Source organism: Benincasa hispida, chromosome 12 (genome assembly GCF_009727055.1).
Source record: "Benincasa hispida cultivar B227 chromosome 12, ASM972705v1, whole genome shotgun sequence".
Classification (NCBI taxonomy): domain Eukaryota; kingdom Viridiplantae; phylum Streptophyta; class Magnoliopsida; order Cucurbitales; family Cucurbitaceae; genus Benincasa; species Benincasa hispida.
The window spans coordinates 647112-667116 of record NC_052360.1 but is presented as its reverse complement, the minus strand read 5'-3'; the positions used below and the strand labels follow the sequence as shown (position 1 = coordinate 667116).

At 32.7% G+C, this 20005-nt stretch overlaps 2 protein-coding genes across 2 annotated transcripts; one reads left to right on the top strand and one right to left on the bottom strand.

The window, feature by feature from the left end:
* Positions 1–601: 601 nt before the first annotated feature.
* On the bottom strand, positions 602–2860 carry LOC120093001 (protein DYAD-like). Its single transcript, XM_039051293.1, has 6 exons — positions 2746–2860; positions 2486–2589; positions 1726–2393; positions 1237–1620; positions 824–941; positions 602–739 (listed from the first exon to the last, which is right to left on the bottom strand). The coding sequence occupies exons 1-6, from the start codon at positions 2858–2860 to the stop codon at positions 602–604; spliced, it is 1527 nt and encodes a 508-aa protein (XP_038907221.1).
* A 13725-nt stretch (positions 2861–16585) lies between these two features.
* On the top strand, positions 16586–19135 carry LOC120092724 (cell division cycle 20.2, cofactor of APC complex-like). The gene is made up of 5 exons (XM_039050880.1): positions 16586–16951; positions 17228–17500; positions 17582–17851; positions 17958–18539; positions 18797–19135. The coding sequence occupies exons 1-5, from the start codon at positions 16856–16858 to the stop codon at positions 18938–18940; spliced, it is 1365 nt and encodes a 454-aa protein (XP_038906808.1). The 5' UTR covers positions 16586–16855; the 3' UTR covers positions 18941–19135.
* The last annotated feature ends 870 nt before the right edge of the window (positions 19136–20005 follow it).

Here is a 20005-nt window from a genome sequence, read left to right as displayed (position 1 = left end):
AATTTGTTTCCGGAAGCTAAGAAAAATTACAACATTTGTTTTTCTTCTTTGTTTTAAGCTTATTATATTTATCTATAAGTCTTGAATTTTCTGCACGTCTATTTTAAGTCGTGGTCCTTGTACTAAAAAGTAATATGATTGCAACAAATCATTCAATAGCTATTTCAAAATAAATAAACCATTCTTTCTCCAAAAAATAAATAAACCATTTAATATTTATCAAATAATTTGGCCTGTTCAATCCCTGACACGTGGAACTTCTAGCTACGTTATAATATCCCTCCGTAGGGAAGTTTTATTCCTTCTAAAAATAAAGAAGTATGAGGAAAAGTGCCATATAATTGGTTTGTATTTCTCCGATGGGGTGTGTTAAAAGTAATAGTGTGAACTTGTGAATTTCTGTTGTAAAGTTAACTTCATAATTTATTCTATAAATTACCCTCTGCCCAATGTATGAAAAGAAAGAAAGAAAAAAAAACAGAGAGAGATTTGCCCCAATTATCTTTTAGGACGTAAACAAAATTTACCACATGATTTCTATCATAAACACGTGGTTCAAGCAGATTCACTAAAACACGAAAATTTAAAACCACGTGCCCGATCACAGACAACAGCCAACAAAAATAAAAAGATTATATGTTTCGTGTTTGGTTACCTCCATTCCACGCAGTGATTGTGAAATTTCCATTAGCTGTTCCTCGATTTTTACTTTTTTATTCATCAATTCATTGAAGATTTCCTGTCATCGATCATATATAAAATGAAATAATAAGTAAGCGTAATTGGGCCTTGAAAGAACTAATTAGTCCGTTTCAAAATTCACCTTTAATGCAGTCAAGGAATGTTTTTCGTGCGCCAGACTCGTAGATGTAACATCAGAATTCGGTTGAGTCACGATATTTAAATCTTGTTGCTTAGCAGATGCCAGTTCTTGTATGTATCTGTGCATTTTACCCGATGAAACAATGCAAATAAAGGCCAATATTTCGGGAAAATCAAGCAGATAGAAAATTAGACAATGGATAAAGGATAGACTAGCGCTAAGGAGAATTAAAATCTGTATTTTTAACATGTATACAGTGATTACTAGAGGCAGCCAAATTCCAAATTTAGTAATTTTTTTTCAGACAGCTACTCCGGTAAGAACTTGGGGAAAGATATCAAGATTTCGAAGCCAGGAAAAATGACCATCTACATATATAAATAAACCATAAACAAAACAAAGAAAGATCTTACTTCTTAATTTTGGCAATCTCATTGTGGAGCTCCTTGATCTCCCTGGAACAAATGGGATCCTGAGTAGGGTTATCACCCAGCTTCCAACCAGGTGGCGGTGTCCAATATGGATCCTGCACTCCAGCCTCCCGTCTGATATTTATCAAATCGGCACTCTCCAGCCAATATTCCATTGCACCATCGGCATTATGTCGGCGACGGAATCTGTCAGTTCCACCAGGTGCTACCTTTCCGGCCATATGCTTCAGTAGATGGTCCAGCAAGCCTGTATCACCAATCAGCTTTCGAGCTTCACCTCTCAGGGCTGGCCTTAGTATTGGGTTCCCAAAGACTGCTCCTTTGGCCTTCATAATCTTCAGCATGTTTTCCTCCGCTAATTTATATCTTCAATGGAATGATCAAAGCAATCCATTAAGAGACAGCTAAACTGATTTGGAAGTTTCAAAGTTAAAAACGAGTAACTATTCGATTGTGGTTATGGTTTCTCACCTTTCGATGGACCATCTATCAATGGATTTCTTCAGTTCTTTTTTCCTACCAGTATTACGGAGTTTTACCCCATTTTTCTTTTCAGGAGGTGCATTCTTGAGATTCTTCTTCTGAATGTTTCTAGGGCTATAGCGCTTCCTCTTGAGGTTGTTCCGTCTCCCGTATGTGTCTTCGACCTTAAATATCTCTTCCCCATCCTCCTGATCTGTTTTCTTTTCCACTTCCCCTAAACTCTCGTTTTTTGCTTCTTCCAGCTGATCGATTGATTTTGACAAAACCACAATCTTTTTATCTTCGTGCCGACCTATGTATTGAACTTGCCGCCGGCTACCCCACTGGACCATCCCAGTGAACTTGAGTTCTGACCAGCAAATCCCCTTCTTCGAAGCTGCATTGTTGACCTGCCCACCCGAAGCCGAGCTTCGATCTCTCTCAGCGTTCTCCGGCGGTGCGATCCAAAAGCTCCAGGAATTCCTTCTATCTGCAATTTCCGTAGTCTGTATTCTCCGGTAGAGTACATCTCGAGCAATGTTTGTACTCATTATATACTTCTCATTGAGTCCAGGGAGCTCTTTTCCATTTGGATTCTCGCAGTTACGGAAATGTGTACGAAGCGAGTAAACACTTGGATATCTCAAGGATACATTGACTTCATCCTTGTCACTCACCTGCATTATCGAAATGAACAAGGAACGATAATGACATGAAATTTGATGCCCAAAGATCATAAATATGGGTTTCTGTGAATTTGGTAAAATACCATGACTACCCGGATTGCCCTTAGCTGTTCTGGGGCAGAAGATGAGAGCTTTGAGTGGTCTATTTCATAGAAAGAACCCACTTTTATTTGCTCCAGGTAACCCTCTGATTCATGAAAGCCAAATGGGAAGATGAGTCGCACTTATCCGAACGTTACCATAGTGATCGCATAGACATAAACTTAAATGAAAGCAAAGGGCAAAATGGGGACAAGATCGATGAAAATCTCGAAGCAGAAGGAGAGGAGGTTGTTGTCATTACCAGCGGTACATCTCGGGGTAGCCAGAGCTGAAGATGGTGGCAGTGCATGTCTGGCTGAAGCAGGGGTTTGTGCGGCGTCTACGGAGCTATGTTCCTGCTTGTCCTTCAAGTACATTGCTAATTTCATATCCTGCTCAAACAAAAACACAATATTTAACATATCCATTTTCTATTCGTAGCAAAAGTATACAAGCTACATATGTCGACTGCTAATATTATTACCACACCCACAAAACTCCCTTTAAATGCAAATAACCGAGAAACAAACCCTCCTACAATACTATATCCCAGACCATGCAGCTAAAACGGTTATTCATAGTAACAAACTCGGCTCCCTGTGTGCGCGTGTGTGATATTGCACCAAATATATATACAACAAAAATATGTTCTGAAAGAGAAATTTGCATTATAGGTTGTTACGTGCATGTGGTTTTCTAATCTCATCATTAGCTATATTTTGCTTTTTAGCTGCGACACATACACGGTGCAGAAAAAGTAAATTTTCAGAAGTAAATATCCTTTTTGGGGACATAAAAGTATGTGCATTAATTATGGGCGTACCATCTTTTTCTTTTCGCCCCTTCTTTTTTGTCTTTGTAACAAATGCTCCGTATGGATTTTTTTTTCTATATTTTTCTGTTCTATATTATTAATATTTTGTGTACATGCTTTGTATGTTTTGCTCAAGTAAACGAAACAAATTGTTCTAAAAAAAAAGTAAGTGTAATAAATCAAGTCATGGTTCGAATAAGGGTCCCTGTCTCTCTCTCTCTCTCTCTCTCTCTCTTTTTTTGTGGGGGGGGGGGGGGGGGGGGGGGGTGGCGAGGAAAAGATTGAAATATATCTTATGCAAGGAGATTTTAGTGAAAGTTAAATTGTATCATTATATAGAAAAGAAAACCGTGGACATGAAGAATGTGAAAACGCGTGGGATTGCAAGTTGGGTAATATACGAATATATTTCAGTTGCAGGAGTGTATATATATATTAGAGAGAGAGAGATGGTGCAAACTTCAGCTGCATCATCAAGTACGCACGAGCTTGCCTCCATAATTCTGAACACCTGAAAAACTGTCCATGTAACGATTTGTTAACAGTGGAATCAATTAAATAAGAATTAAAAAATATAGTTAACCTAAAAAGAAATTAAAAAAAAAAAAAGAAGCAAAAACTGAATAAAAGAAAGATCCTTATGGGACCTTGCATTTTGTTAATTTACGGATACGAATTAAATAAATACACATGGCCAAATTACAACTACCGAGGGTTTTCCTCAAATGAAAATGGGTGGTTTATGTTTAATTAAAAGGAAATCGTGAATCGCGGAAGGGCTTGGGGAGAGACATTCCTTCTGGGGATTCGTCCAATACAAAAGGCTTTATTGGTTTATTAACGGAAATGAGTTTAATATTGCGGCTAACGTGAGAAAAAGCTTACAAGCACCGAAATAGCAATATTTTCAGACCCTGAATTTCAGAGACAAAAAGAAATTGGCAGAGATACAGAAAACGAACAACGGGAGAGAATGGATTCAAATATTATTTCTATAATTGATAAATATTTAATGCAGTAGCAACCAAACAGACTCACTCAGTTGACTGGAAACGTTCTAATAATTGAAATACATGTCTAAAAAGGAAAACAAAAAAAACAAAGTAGAAACTAAAGTGAAAACAAGTACACGCAGCAGCAAATTAGGTCAAAAGATTATTCTGATCTTTTTGCGGAAACTTTCACTATTTTACTGTTTTTGCAACTCGAACATGATCGAAAATTAAACAAAATCGATCAGCTTCAAAATCCTACACTACGTAAACCGCAAATGATCGACACTTAAACAATCGACTCCAACTTATACACAACGATCTATCTAGCTCAAGTTCGATCAAATAATTAAAGAGAAAAGAAACATAAATAACAAATGTAGCCAGCCATATCAATTTGATCCATGTCCAGTTCTTGAAACGCCGTACGGATCAGATTAAAAAAAAAAACAGTGTACGAACATTTCAACAAAAAAGGTGTAGGAAAAGTCCAGCAAGTTCAACACATTGGAAGGAAAAGAGAGAAGTGTACTTACTTGGAATAAATTCAAAAGTACGTACACAATGAAAGAGATCAACAAACTGATGATATTAATTAAAGACTTCCATGGACATTCCAAACAAGAACCAAACAAACAATCTTAAACAGAAAATTACAACAAAATGAAACTCGATCGAGATCAGAAACATTAGAAAAAGAAGAACAGTACAGATTGAATTCAAGACTCATATTGATCATCAGGAAATCAAAGAAAAAGAGTGAAGAAAAGTGGGAGAAGAGATCGCAGAACCTATTCGAAAGCTTGAGGTTTAATTTGGGGAGAGAATTAAGAAAAAAAATAGAGCGAAATCAATTTCAGTTTTGATCTGCATGAAACCCAGGGGAGGGAGTGATATTTGAAGGAGAAGAAGTAATCATTAAAATTTTACCGGACGTGTTGCATCTCACGTGACCTTTCCCTTCCGTTCCATGTCCGTGGTCCCCTATCTACAACGAAGACAGTTAAAAGATTAAAATAAATTAAAATAAAAATTAACAATTTTAAATGACAGATTTACCCCCAAAACAGAATTTGCGCTTTTTACCCATAGGAAGTAGGGATGTAAAAAAACATTCGAGGACCAACAAAACCGATTAATCCAACCCTACGTTTGGGTCAGATTATCAATTTATTTGGATTTGGTTGGTTTCAAATAAATGAAAACTTTATAGTTTAGTTTGTTTATGGGTTCATCTAAATAACTTAAACTAAGTTGAACTTATTATTAACTTTAAAATGTATATTTTTTTTTTGTACCTATGGTACAATTATATATATATTTATTTTATAGTTTTATTTAATTTTATGTTCTGGATAATTTATTCTCCAACAATTCTTAAAAATAGTTTTTTAATATATTGGAAAGGAAATTTTCATTATATAAATTAAAATTGAGTTTTTAATTTTAGTTCAATAAATGAAAATAATTAAATCAAATTTTTACATATTAACATTTTACTTCTTGTTAGAATAAATATTTAAATAAATGACCCAAGTAACCCGAACCAACCCAACCCAAATATGTTAGCTGGATTGGATTGGGTTCATTTTTTAATAAGAATTATTTGGGTTGAAGAAATTTACAACTCGAACCATTGGATTGGGTTTAAAAAGTACTTAAACCCAACCCAGCCCAATATACGAACACTCATTTTGAAAAGGATGTGCACTTAGGAAAAAAAACTCTTTCGAATATAGTTTCAATTTCGTAATTTGTTTAGATTTTCATTCATGAGTTTTATTGTTTTTATTTGCTATTTAGATTTAGAAATCAGAATGTTAAATTTATACTGAATTTGAATTTCATTTTTATTCGATCAATCAATAAATTTTCTCGATGGTGTTAATGTTAACTTTTTAATGAATTTAAAGTAATTGTGATATGGAATTTGTAGTTAATTTAATGGGATGGCAAATTAGTGAAACTAATTACAATAAGAGGTAGGGGATTCGAACCATCAACCTCTAAGTTATTAAAAGATAAATATGACATTTTAAAATTATAGACCAAATATAAAATAAATTAAAAATTCAAGTGAAAAAATATAACATTTTGAAACCTATAACTTAAATTGAAATTTTACTAAAAATTCAACAACTAAAAATATTTGTTTTCTTTATTTTATTTTTTTCTTTCATCGAAGTAGTAAGTATAGTGTTTAATCTAATATGTGTCTAAACTTTAATATATCTATTTAGAATTATATATCTAATAAGTCTCTAATAAATTTCGGAGCTTTAAAAAGTGTCTAGTTAAATACGTACCCTTTCAATTTATTGTCTAATAACTAAGTCTTTTAACTTAAATTTTTTTTTTAGAGCTTAGGGTTCCTAACTTTTAAAATTTTGTATTACATTTAATTACCTTTCAATATATTTTTTTAATAACTGAACTTCTGAATTTTAAAAATTTTAAAATATGACAAGAACTTATTAAAGAATAAATTGAAAGCTCGAGTGTTAGATATTTTTAAAGAAGAAGTTGAAAGCTCGACTGTTAGATACTTTTAAACTTTCATGTTCTAGAAAAAATTTAAAAAAAAAAAAAAAAAACTTCTAAATTGAGGAATCTATTAGATAAAAATACATTATATTTGTAATTTAACATTTTTAATTATATACCAAATATATCATTTTTTTTATTCAGATGAATAATTTAGTAAAAGAAAACAATAAAAAATTGAACTCTTTTTTCCCCCTAATTATCAAAGATATATATATATTATGTTCGCCTTTTTTTTTTTGGTCCAAATAGAAGTCCCGTGATAAAGAATGGATAATATGAATTCTATTATGAATATTATAATAAAAAATAGATGTCCATTGTTTAGTGTCTTAAAGATTATGTATCACCTTTCATGTCGTCAATGTGGCTTATAGTTATTCATGTTTGGTGTCCATGTAAGTCCACATCCTACTTGCCACTTTGCCTATAAATAGTGGCATTTGGTGGATCTTAAAATCACATATACATTGGTGAGAATTCTACTTCCACTAATTTTCATATTATCCAATTTCATGATTTTGGTTATTTTATGTTTTTAGTTATTTTATTTTATAATTTTAGTTTTTATTTATTTATTATTATTATATAAAAATATTATTATATTATATTTTTCATATCCCCGTTGTGCTCCTCAATTTCAAAATACGTTATCAGCACGAGTTTCTGTCGTTTCTCCTGCTAAAGGTAGGTTCTCAAGGTATGTCGGTTTTTTCCTCTTCATTATAATTAATAAATTTAAGGTCATTTTGCATATTCAATATCTATTAAATTTCTAACATAAGTACAATATTTTATGATAGTACTGTCATGACAAATCTCACAAAATTAGAATTTGTCACCCTTGATATTAACGGTAGTAATTATTTATCATGGGTACTTGATTCCAAAATTCACCTGGATGCTATGAATCTTGGGGAGACTATTAAAGAATGAAATATGACATCCAGGACAAAGCAAAAACTATGATTTTCCTTCGTCATCATATCCACGAGGGATTGAAAATGGAATATCTTACAATAAAAAATCCCCGTGTCTTGTGGAAAAATTTGAAAGAGAGGTATGATTATCAAAAAACAGTTATTCTTCCTAAAGCTCGTTATGAGTGGATGCACTTGAGACTATAGATGCAAGATATAGAAGGGGAATGAACATTATTTAAAATCAGTTCGAAATTGTTATTATGCGGAGGGAGAAATTGCTGATGTTGATATGTTAGAGAAGACTTTTTCTACATTTTATGTCTTGAATATGCTCATGCAGCAGCAATATCGAGAGAAAGATTTTAAACAGTATTCTAAATTAATTTCATGTCTTCTCGTGACCGAACAAAATAACGAGTTATTGATAAAAAAATCATAAATCTCGACCAATCGGAACGACACCATTCCCTGAAGTGAATGCTGGAAATTTTAATAAAGTGGTTGAGGTCGTGGTTGCGGTTGAGGTCGTGACCGTGGCAGAGGAAGAAATATTATTATTTTCGTGGTAGTCGTTTTAATCATTCAAAATTTCAAAAGAACCACACAAAATGATGATCACAAAGGAAAAGTTCCACAAGATAAGAGTTAAAAAAGTATTGAAAATAAATTCTTTCGATGCAGAATGGCTGGGCATTAGTCACATACCTGTCGCATGTCAAAACACTTAGTTAACCTCTATCAAGCCTCCCTGAAGAAAAAAGAGGAAAATGTGGAAGCAAATTTTGTATACCAGGATAATGACATATTTGACCCAACCCATATGACAAATTTGGATGTAGCAGACTTCTTTGAATCTCCTGAAGAGAAGATTGATGCAGTTGATGGAACATCAAGTGTTTCTTTTGATTTTGAGAATATCTAGACTTAATGTTATTGTTTTTTTTATCTATCTTCACGTTTTTTTAGTAATATTTGTATATTTTAAGTGTTATTTTTCTTATTGTAATTATTTTCTTTAAATGAAGAAATATGGATCATTTTCATATATTGAGTGTTTCGAAAATGAGCAAAAGAAGATCTATGTCTGGCTGACAGTGCAACCACACATACAATACTTACAATAAAAAATACTTTTCCAAATTGACAATGCTGAAATCAAAAGTAAATACAATATCAGGTTCTGCAAACTTGATTGAAGGTTTTGGAAAAGAAAATATTATTTTGCCTAGAGGAACAAAATTTACAATTGATAATGCATTGTTCTCTAGTCAATCAAAGAGAAATCTTCTAAGTTTTAAAGATATACGTTGCAATAGTTATCATATTGAGACTGATAGTAAGATTAATGTAGAATATCTATATATAATATCCATTTTCGCAAATGAAAAACGTATGTTAGAAGAGTTGTCTGCTTTATTTTTTGGATTGTATTATACTCATCTACGAGTAATTGAAACATATGCAACAATGAACCTGAAGTTCATGAATCAAGACATATTTACAATTTGGCTTGACCGATTGGGTCATCCAGGATCTATAATAATGAGGAGAATTATTGAGAATTCAAATGACATCCATTGAAGAACCAGAAGATTCTTCAATCTAATAAATTATCATGTGATGCTTGCTCTCAAGGAAAATTGATAATTAGACTATCACCAACTAAAGTGGGGACTGAATCATATGCATTTTTAGAACATTCATAGTGATATATGTGGACCCATTAACCCACCAAGTGGATTATTTAGATATTTTATGGTATTAATAGATTCATCCAGCAGATGGTCACACGTGTGCTTTATTATCAAGTCGAAATCTCGCATTTGCAAAAAACAGCACAATTTCCTGATTATACAATTAAGACCATTCGTCTTGATAATGCCAGTAAAATTACATCCCAAGTTTTTGATAATTATTGTATATTAATCGGGATAAGTGTTGAACATCCTATAGCTCATGTTCATACATAAAAATGGTTTAGCAGAATCATTTATAAAACGTTTGCAATTAATTGCAAGACCATTAATTATGAGAGCTAAACTTCCTTCATCTATATGGGGACATGATATTTTATATGCAGCGTCACTTACGTGCATTAGGCTAGTAGATTTTCATAAGTACTCGCCACTACAATTAGCTTATGGTCATGAGCCAAATATTTCCTATCTGAGAATTTTTGGGTGTGCAGTGTATGTTCCAATTGCTCACCACAACACATTAAGATTGGTCTTCAAATGAGGTTAGAAATATATGTTAGATATGATTCCCCATCAATTACTAAATATCTTGAGCCCCTGACAGGTGATGTATTTACTGCACGATTTGTTGATTGTCATTTTAATGAGACAAATTTTCCAACATTAGGGGGAGAAATTAAGAAGTTGGAAAAAGAAATTACATGAAATGCATAGTTATTGTCTCACTTAAATCCCCGTACAGATCAATGTGTGAAGAAACTCTTATTAAAGAGGACCTATGAGCGGAAGCAAGATCGTTCCAAATTCATTGTGACAGAAACGCCACATTCACAAACAAACATACATATACATTTACTAACAAATTACGACATACTTTTAACAATTAAATAACAAAGGACCGAGAGACATACCTCTTGAAGAACTTTTCTTCTTTGATCTCTCGCTCTCATCAGAACCAGCAACTCTCGCTGTCGTTGTGCATGCCAAGCCTATCGTCCACCAAATCTTGATGTCGCTCACCACCAAATGGTCTTCTACATGAATAGGCAGCAAGGAGGACACCACTACTCAGTAACCTTGGTATTTTCGGAGTGAGAATCTAAGAGGTGTGGACTCTGTTGGATTTGGTAAAGGAGAGGAGGAAACTACGATCGTTTACAAAGACCAAGTAAGTGGGGGAGATTTTATGTCTATCGTATAGATGGGTGCTTGATCGTTTAACAACGTTTAGTAAAACGAGACCGATCGTTTAGGAAATCTCGCTCTCGCGCACGATCGTTTAGAAAAAGCTATACAATTGTTTAGGTAATCTGCGCGTGTACACGATCGTTTAGGAAAACTTGAGCTATCGTGTATGCTCTCGTTAGCTAGATGATGGGCAGTGTACTAATCGTGAAGTGATTGTGCGATTTCTTTGCAAAATTAAAACTATTTTCATTTTATCCTTCAATTACGAAAACTGAATACAACCTACCACTATCTCATACGATTATGGAGAAAAACCACCAACAATTATCTCATAATTGTTTAATTAAAATAAATATAATCATATTATATTTATAACTTATAATTTTAATATCATATCATATGCAACATATAAACCATAGTCCTTTTCTCCTCCACTAGATATAAATCATATTTATATTCTTTTCCTCCAATTAATGTATCTTATATATCATGTCAACTATATCATATATAATTGACCAATTTAATCATATTATATATAATCAAACTCCCTCTTGTCAATTTGAATCCTCCAAACTGACCCAAAAATTGATTCTTAACTTGAATCCATTGAGCTACCAAGGGGACCTTATGGACCTATGGCTTGAAGCTCCAATGGTACGTGAATAGCTTACTAAACTTTTTAGCCACGAGATCCACCATCCATTAACTGCCAGGCATTCTATTAAAGACCGATAGCTATACTCTTCTCACCACAGATATATTTTTACATTCATCGGATATAACCAATCAACAGTACGATAACCCTTCACAAATGCTCGTAAGTACAACTGGGCCAATTTACCGTTTTGCCCCTATAGTTACATCTAACTCCTTAAGTACCATTGGTCCCTCTAATGAACAATACAACATAGTCCTACTATGTGACTCGGGCCATGAGAAGGTGTGTGGCGCCACATCGTTCAAGCCCCAGAATCAACCCTTAAGGGAGCAATCTATCTACTTACCCCTGCTTTAGGGAAGAAGTGAATTCCATCTTGTGTAGCTGAGTTCCCAGCTCCCAAATCAGACAAATCTCCAAAGTAGTAGGTTTGATTCGGCAATTTGGCCACTCGCACCCATGCAAATCAAAGGACCACCCTCAAAGGTTGAAGTTCCCAACTCACTCGTGATTGACGTTATGTTACCTATGGTCATCCTAGTGAAGTGAAGTCTCTGTCATGAACGACGTTATATAAAGAGACTATAACACTTCGTGGTCCGGTCTTATACAAACTCTTTTGTATAGGATGCCTCAACTCGCATGTCTTCACATGAATGATCAGGATCAGATCATTTGTAGCAAGTCACAACACTTGTAACTATTCTACAAAGCGGACCGCATCCGTAGTGTCACCAGAATAAGGTTTCCCTCCTATATCCATATACTACAGGCCATTTTGATTATCACTTAAGACATGATCCACCTGTATGTCTCCACATACATGCTTAAGTTACAATGACAACCAGGGATCTTAGTTAATTGGTTTGTGGCAAAGCAATTAAAACATCTCATGTTTCATAGACAATAGTGAAGAAAATATCATATATTATTACATCACAAGCGTTTGTTCAAAATAGTGTTTACAAACTACATGACACAACGAGAGTTTAAGGTATCAACTCCAACAATATGAACTTGAAGTTCAGAAAATAATTCATTTGCAAAATATAGCAAATCAATTACCAGATGTATTTATTGATGCGAAGAAAGTAACTAAATTCACATATACCAACTACAAATGTTCCATAAAAAATTGATATCCCAATACAACAAGTTGTCACTAATGAGTCTGGAACATGCTAGAAGCGTGGTAGACCAGTGGGTTCCAAAGATAAAAAATACTAAAAAACGAAAAATAATTAATAGTGAAAAATTGGTTGAGGATGTAAATACCCATAAAGAAATCCTCGACATGACTAGTGAGGAAGGTGAAATACCTAAAGATAATAATGAGATTTCAATAAATTATATCATGACAGAAAAAAAAAATGAAATCGAACTAATGTAATTATTGACAACATTTTTGCGTATAATGTTGCTCTTGATATATTATCTGAAAATGAGGATCCTGAACCAAAAGATGTTGAAGAATGTCGACATAGAAAATATTGGCTTCAGTAGAAAGAAGCAATACAGACAAAATTAAACTCACTTTCAAAATGTCAGGTTTTTGGACCTGTAGTCTGAACACCAGAAGGTGTTAAACCTGTGGGATAGAAATGGGTATTTGTGAGGAAAAGAACTGAAAATAATGATGTCACAAGATATAAAGCAAGATTAGTTGCACAAGGTTTTTCACAAAGACCTAGTATTGATTTTGAGGAGACGTATTCTCCGATGGTGGATGCAATTATAGTAAAATATTTAATTGGCTTGACTATGTATAAAAGTCTAGATATGTATCTTATGGATGTAGTCACAACATATATATATATGGATCTCTTGATAGTGATATTTATATGAGAATCCCAGAAGGATTTAAGGTACCTAAAACATATACATCAAATTTCAGGAAATGGTATTCAATAAAGTTACAGAGATCACTATATAGATTGAAGCAATCATGATGGATGTGGTACAATCACCTGAGTACATATTTATTGAAAGAAGGATATCAAAATAATCTAATATGTCAGTATGTTTTTATAAAGAAATCACAATCAGGATTTGCTATTATAACTGTATATGTTGATGACTTGAATATAATTGAAACTTCTGAAGAGTTTTCAAAGGCAATAGAATATCTTGAGAAAGAATTTGAGATTGAAAGATCTTGGAAAGACAAAATTTTGTCTTGGTTTGCAAATTGAGCATTTAGCAGCTGAAATATTTATTCATCAGTCAACTTATACAGAAAATTTTTTTAAAAGATTTTATATAGACAAAACACATCCATTAAATATTCCAATGGAAGTCCATTCATTGGATATAAAGAAATATATATTTCGACATCGAGAAGATAATGAAGAACTTCTTGGTCCTGAAGTATCATATCTTAGTACAATTGGTGCACTTATGTATCTTGCTAATAATACAAAACCAGATATTACATTTTCAATAAATTTATTAACTAGATATAGTTCTTCTCCTACAAAAAGACATTGGAAGGGAATTAAGTGTATACTCCCTTATCTCTGAGGAACAATCAATATGAGTTTGTTTTATTCAAATAAATCAAATTTTGATCTAGTTAGTTATGTAGATTCTGGACATTTATCTGATCTGCACAAAGCTAGATCTCAAACAGGTTATCTATTCACATGTGGAGGAACTGCTATATCATGGTGATCGGTGAAACAGACGATAACGGTCACTTCCTCAAATCATGCTGAAATCCTTGCAATTCATGAGACTAGTAAAAAAATGTGTATAGCTAAGGTCAATGACTCAACACATTCGTGAAACGTATGACTTGTCTTCTAATAAAAACCTTCCAACAATATTTTACGAAGACAACTCAGCTTGCATAGCTCAAATCAAAGGAGGATATATTAAAGGAGATACAATAAAACATATTTCACCGAAGCTTTTTTACACTCATAATCTTGAAGAAAATGGTGACATCACTATACAACAAATTTGTTCGAAGGATAACCTGACAAACTTATTTACAAAGATATTACCAATTGCAACTTTTGAAAAATTGGTGCACAATATTGGAATGCGGCGACTTAGAGATTTAAGTGATATTTTCATGAGGGGAGTAAATATATTGTATTTTTTAGGAGTATGTATTATATGAAATATGTACTCTTTTTTCTTCACTAAGGTTTTTCTTGTTTTTTCTAAGGGGGAGTATTATGAATATTATTATAGAAAATAGATATCTATTGTTTAGTATCCCAAAGGTCATGTGCCACTATTCATGTTGTCTATGTGCCTTATAGTTATTCATGTTTGGTGTCCATGAAAGTCCACATCCTACTTGCTACTTTGCCTATAAATAGTGGCATTCGGTGGATCATAAAATCACACATACATTGGCGAGAATTCCACTTCCACTAATTTTCATATTATCCAATTTCACGATTTTGGTTATTTGATGTTTTATTTTATAATTTTAGTTTTTATTTATTATTATTATTATATAAAAATATTATTATATTATATTTTTCATATCCGTATTCTTGTTGTGCTCCTCAATTTCATAACAAATTCCAAAATGAGAAAAAAATAATACCAAAAACAAAATTAGGGAGTGAGGATAGCAGGAATTTTCATTTTCATTTTTTATAATCAAAATCAAATTTAACCAAACTTGTTCTGAGTTGTATCAATTTGAATGATAAAACTTTCAATTTATTTCCTCTACTTGGCTCACTAATTATAACGAACAACAATAATGTAATAAAAATAGTTTAAACCAATTACAAATTAACCATTGGATAACTTTATCAAAATTCATAAATCTAAAAAAAAACTAATACTTCTCATTTTCTCTAAAAAAAAAGATTAATTATTTTATATCATTTTTTAGTACAACTATGGGGATGGAGGATTAAAACCCTGACTTTTAGGAAAGAAAATCATAACAGTTACTGTTAAGCTAAATTCACTTTAATATTTCATATTAAACATTGATTGTAAAAGCAAATAGTTTTTTTTTTAAACAATATTGGAACTAGACTGTTAAAATGCAATTTTTTTTAAGTATGTTAACATGACAACTTCTATCTAAGTTTGTGATACAATTTCGATCTGTCAAGATGAATTTGTTTCAATGATATTGACATGTACTTTCGATCTAAGAGATCGGAGATTAAATCTTCTACTCCAAAATTTTGTTGTACTAAAAAAAAAGTACAATTTAGATCAAATTAAAAGTTTATAGTTAAAATTGATAACATAAACTTTAAAACAATAACAAACCTGGGCTAAGATTCAAAGTCAATAATAATCTTTAGCTCTCTCTCTATATTTAAAAAAGTGAGAAAAACAATCTTTAACATTCGAGTTTTTTGTAAGAAAAGAATATATATTCTTTTCTTTAAGATCTAAAATAATGTAAACTAATTATCTATTCTTTTAATCTAAATCTACAAACTTTTCTTTTTCTTGAAGGGGAATCTATAAAATTTGAATATTAGATATCTTAATTTTAAAAGAAAAAAGAAACATAAATTAAATGTCTCCTTAATAATAATTTAAATACATTTTCTTTTTTGAGAAAGTAATAAGTTAAGTACATTCCTTACATAATAATACATCAAATGAATTGATTTAAAATAGTACTAAAAAAAGATTTAAGATAGTACTATAAAAAAGATTTAAAATACAAAAAAGAATCCATTCAATTCGATTTAAAATACAAAAAAGAATCCATTCAATTCCCAACGTCCTTTTTATCTAAAATTTATCTGTAGATAAATATAAAATTAATCAAATATGAAATAAAAACAAAATAGACAAAAAAAAAATTAAATAAATTTAGATAATTTTGAAATAAAATTCAAATTTCAGTTTTTTTTTTTCATTTTAGTCTGAAGTTAAAAAGAAAAAAACTTGGTGCTTATTTAGATGCACCTATCTGGATGCATCCCAAATACCATCTAATAAAATAATGATATGTGATATTTTTGTTTTTTAAAAGATATATTTTTTTCTAATTTTATTTTTATGGGATTAATAAGGAGAGGATATAAGAATAGGTTTATAAACATGGAAAGAGGCATAATTTCTCTAGATAATACGCCCACTACAACGGCTCTTTATTAGTTGTTATTATTTCTTAAATTTTAAAACGCAGATTCAGCGATCACTTGGTAATATTTTATCATATTGCCAATTATACCCCTTTGATATACAGTGGGTAATAGCAACATGGAAGGGTAACTTCGTCAGAATGTTTCAACGGTCGAAATCTAAAATCGTCTCTTTGGCCTTATTTATAATTCCCAAATGTGCATGGAGCAAAATATCAGAACTTTGTAACCACTTCCAATTCAAAACTCTCTCGCTCTCGAATTTCATCACTGTGCTCTGACTTTCGTTTCGATCTTTTTTTAGTTGTTGTTTGATTGATTTGATATACAATTTCACGAATTTCTTTTATTCAAGTATTTGCAGAGGTTTCTTTGTGCTGCAGCACCGTGTTGATCTGCTCGTTCATCTTTTTTTCTTCTTTTTTTTCCGTTCTTTTTTAGTATTATTGTTTTGTTTTTGGGAATTAACGTTATGGATGCAGGATCTTTGAGTTCTTCTTCTAAAGCTAATCACTCTCGCTTTCCTCTTCAAGAACAGCAACTCCAGAAAAAGCATTCAAAAGAAAATGTAAGTGTGTCTTGTTTGAATTCACTAATTACATGAAGATGAGTTGTTTTTTATATGAAATTTTCCTAATCGATGGGGTTTCCTGTTTCCCTATTGAATTTAAACTAGGGTTTTCTTTAGCCGGATCGATTTTTTTATTCTTTGTTTCGATTACGATTGGGGATGGGTTTAATCTTAACTGATGCTGTTCTCTATATGTATTTATTTTTCTGAATCAAAGAATTCTCTCTGTTTCGATATTAACTCGAATGGGTTAATTCTTTGTTTCGATTGCAGTTGGATAGGTTTATTCCGAATCGATCGGCTATGGATTTCGATTATGCGCATTACATGGTTACTGATGGGAGGAAAGGTAAGGAAAATCCTTCTGTTAGTTCGCCGTCTAAGGAAGCTTATCAGAAGCGGTTGGCTGAGACACTGAACATGAATCGAACTCGAATCCTTGCGTTCAAGAACAAACCTCCTGCACCAGTTGAGATGATACCTAAGGAGTTCTTCTCCTCTGTTTCTCATGATAAACCCGTCAAGGCCCGCCGTCATATCCCTCAGGTGAGTTGCAGTTAAATGTTTGATAATTTTCCTCAAATCATCAACTGGGTATTTTCTGAAATTTGAATTTTTCTATGGCAGACCTCTGAAAAGACATTGGATGCTCCTGATCTTGTTGATGATTACTACTTGAACTTATTGGATTGGGGCAGCACCAACGTGCTTGCTATAGCTCTTGGGAACACTGTATATTTGTGGAATGCACAAGATGGTTCTACTTCAGAACTTGTAACGGTTGATGATGAAGTTGGTCCTGTAACAAGTGTGAATTGGGCTCCTGATGGAAGACACATTGCTGTTGGGTTGAACAATTCTGAAGTACAGCTTTGGGATTCGCTCTCGAATAGACAGGTTTCTTTTTTAGCCTTGCCATTTCAAAATTGAGTTCCTTATATACATTTAACAAAATACATAATGATCTGAATCCTGAATTGTTTTGGGTGATGATGTAATGCAGCTAAGAACTTTGAGGGGTGGCCATAGGATGCGAGTGGGCTCATTGGCATGGAACAATCACATTCTCACAACTGGAGGAATGGATGGGAAGATCATTAACAATGATGTGAGAATTAGAGATCACATAGTGGAAACTTATAGAGGCCATGATCAAGAAGTCTGTGGGCTTAAATGGTCATTATCTGGACAACAATTAGCAAGTGGAGGGAATGACAATATCCTCCATATCTGGGACAGATCAACAGCATCTTCGAACTCAGCTACCCAATGGCTTCACAGGCTTGAGGATCATACTTCTGCAGTCAAGGCCCTTGCCTGGTGTCCATTCCAAGGCAACTTGCTAGCATCCGGTGGAGGCAGTGGAGATCGTTCCATTAAGTTTTGGAACACCCACACCGGAGCATGTTTGAATTCTGTTGATACTGGTTCTCAAGTATGTGCTCTACTATGGAATAAAAATGAGAGAGAGCTTCTCAGCTCCCATGGGTTCGCCCAGAACCAGCTCACTCTTTGGAAGTATCCTTCAATGGTGAAGATGGGAGAGCTCACGGGTCATACATCAAGAGTTCTCTTCATGGCTCAGGTACCTACATTTAGGTTCTTATCATAACCTTAGTATAAGCATGATAAATATACTTGTTTTATACTAAATTTTCAAGCTCACAAGTCAAGAGTGAGTGTGCGATGATGAATATGAATAATATGTATGCTTGCTTTTGGATTTAAGTAGTAGTTTAAATTTAACAAATTAGTTTTGATGGACTGATTCTCATAGCTGTGTTGGTGTTTGGTTGTTGGACTGTTTCTTATGCTCTGTGTTGGTGTGATGTTTAATTACAGAGTCCAGATGGATGCACTGTGGCTTCAGCAGCAGCAGATGAAACATTGAGATTATGGCATATTTTTGGGGCTCCTGAAGTAGCTAAACCTACTCCGAAATCCTATAACACAGAGCCCTTTGCTCATATCAATCGTATTCGGTAAATTGAATGTATAATATACTTTTACTTAATACAAATCATATACAGGTAGGAAGACCTGAAATTAGGTTGATAAAGAAAAATTAGTGTTACACATCTTTCTTGTATTTGATATATACAAGAGAGATTTTTTTTTCTTTTTCTTTTTTTTTTTTTTTGGACAGACATAAGAGAATGTCTTTGTATGTACTTTACAAATAAAGTTTACCAAGAAATATAATGTGATGATTAATTTAATTTATTTTGTGTGCTTGAATTCTGTGTTTATCAGACTGCACCATTATTTCATTTCATTTCCCAAGTATAACATGCATTTTTGACTTTTGACACATGTAGCAAAGTTTGAGAATTTTATTTGATTGGGCATGCAAAGCAAAGAGAGAGAGGCTTGAAATGTGTAAACATTAAAATAGAGGTGTGAATATGTTTGAGTTGAGCAGTAACAAATTTTGAATAAAAAAATAAAACTTGTCACATCACAGTTTTTTATTTGACAGTTATATAGATTGCATTAAGGAACACCTAAGTATTTTCGAAATGAAAATATATGATTGAAAAAGCATGAAAAAGAAATCCATTAAATTTCATTAATTTTAAAGAATTTGAATCTTAAGCACTAACAATTTTGAATCTTAAGCACTCTGAATTTCATTCATTTTAAAGATAAAAAATGCATGCAAATAACTTTGAAATTAGGGTTTGAGTTACAACTTTTGTAGCTCCAAATTGACCACCAATTTCGCTCTAATCTTCTCACGAACTGGCTGTGAACTACCACGAGGTCTTCCCGACTATTCTCCATCCTTAGAACGGGATGGTGGGATCTGGTGAGGGACTAAATTAGGGATGAATTTAGAATAAAAATTGAGAGATAATTAAGGACTTCAATTCTAAAACTCTTTTAGAATCTCTAAGTTGTCAGGAAGAATTTGTTTTTCAACTAACTTGAAAATCACCAAAATGGCCAAGAAGCTTTAATTTAATCTTTATCAAAGCGTCCTATTTATATAGCAATCACATGAAATTTGTAACAACCCGCACATCTTTTTAGTAATAATGTAATTTCAGT

What these genes read in the sequence shown, in the direction of transcription:
- LOC120093001 (XM_039051293.1), bottom strand. Translation starts at nt 2,860, where the DNA reads ATGTACTTGAAGGACAAGCAGGAACATAGCTCCGTAGACGCCGCACAA. An exon ending in GATAGATGGTCCATCGAAAG is followed by an intron (nt 1,621 to 1,725) that starts GTGAGAAACCAT and finishes ATTCCATTGAAG; the next exon opens with ATATAAATTAGCGGAGGAAA. An exon ending in ATTCCTTGACTGCATTAAAG is followed by an intron (nt 740 to 823) that starts GTGAATTTTGAA and finishes GATCGATGACAG; the next exon opens with GAAATCTTCAATGAATTGAT.
- LOC120092724 (XM_039050880.1), top strand. Translation starts at nt 16,856, where the DNA reads ATGGATGCAGGATCTTTGAGTTCTTCTTCTAAAGCTAATCACTCTCGC. An exon ending in AAAAGCATTCAAAAGAAAAT is followed by an intron (nt 16,952 to 17,227) that starts GTAAGTGTGTCT and finishes TTTCGATTGCAG; the next exon opens with TTGGATAGGTTTATTCCGAA. An exon ending in GAGTTCTCTTCATGGCTCAG is followed by an intron (nt 18,540 to 18,796) that starts GTACCTACATTT and finishes GTTTAATTACAG; the next exon opens with AGTCCAGATGGATGCACTGT.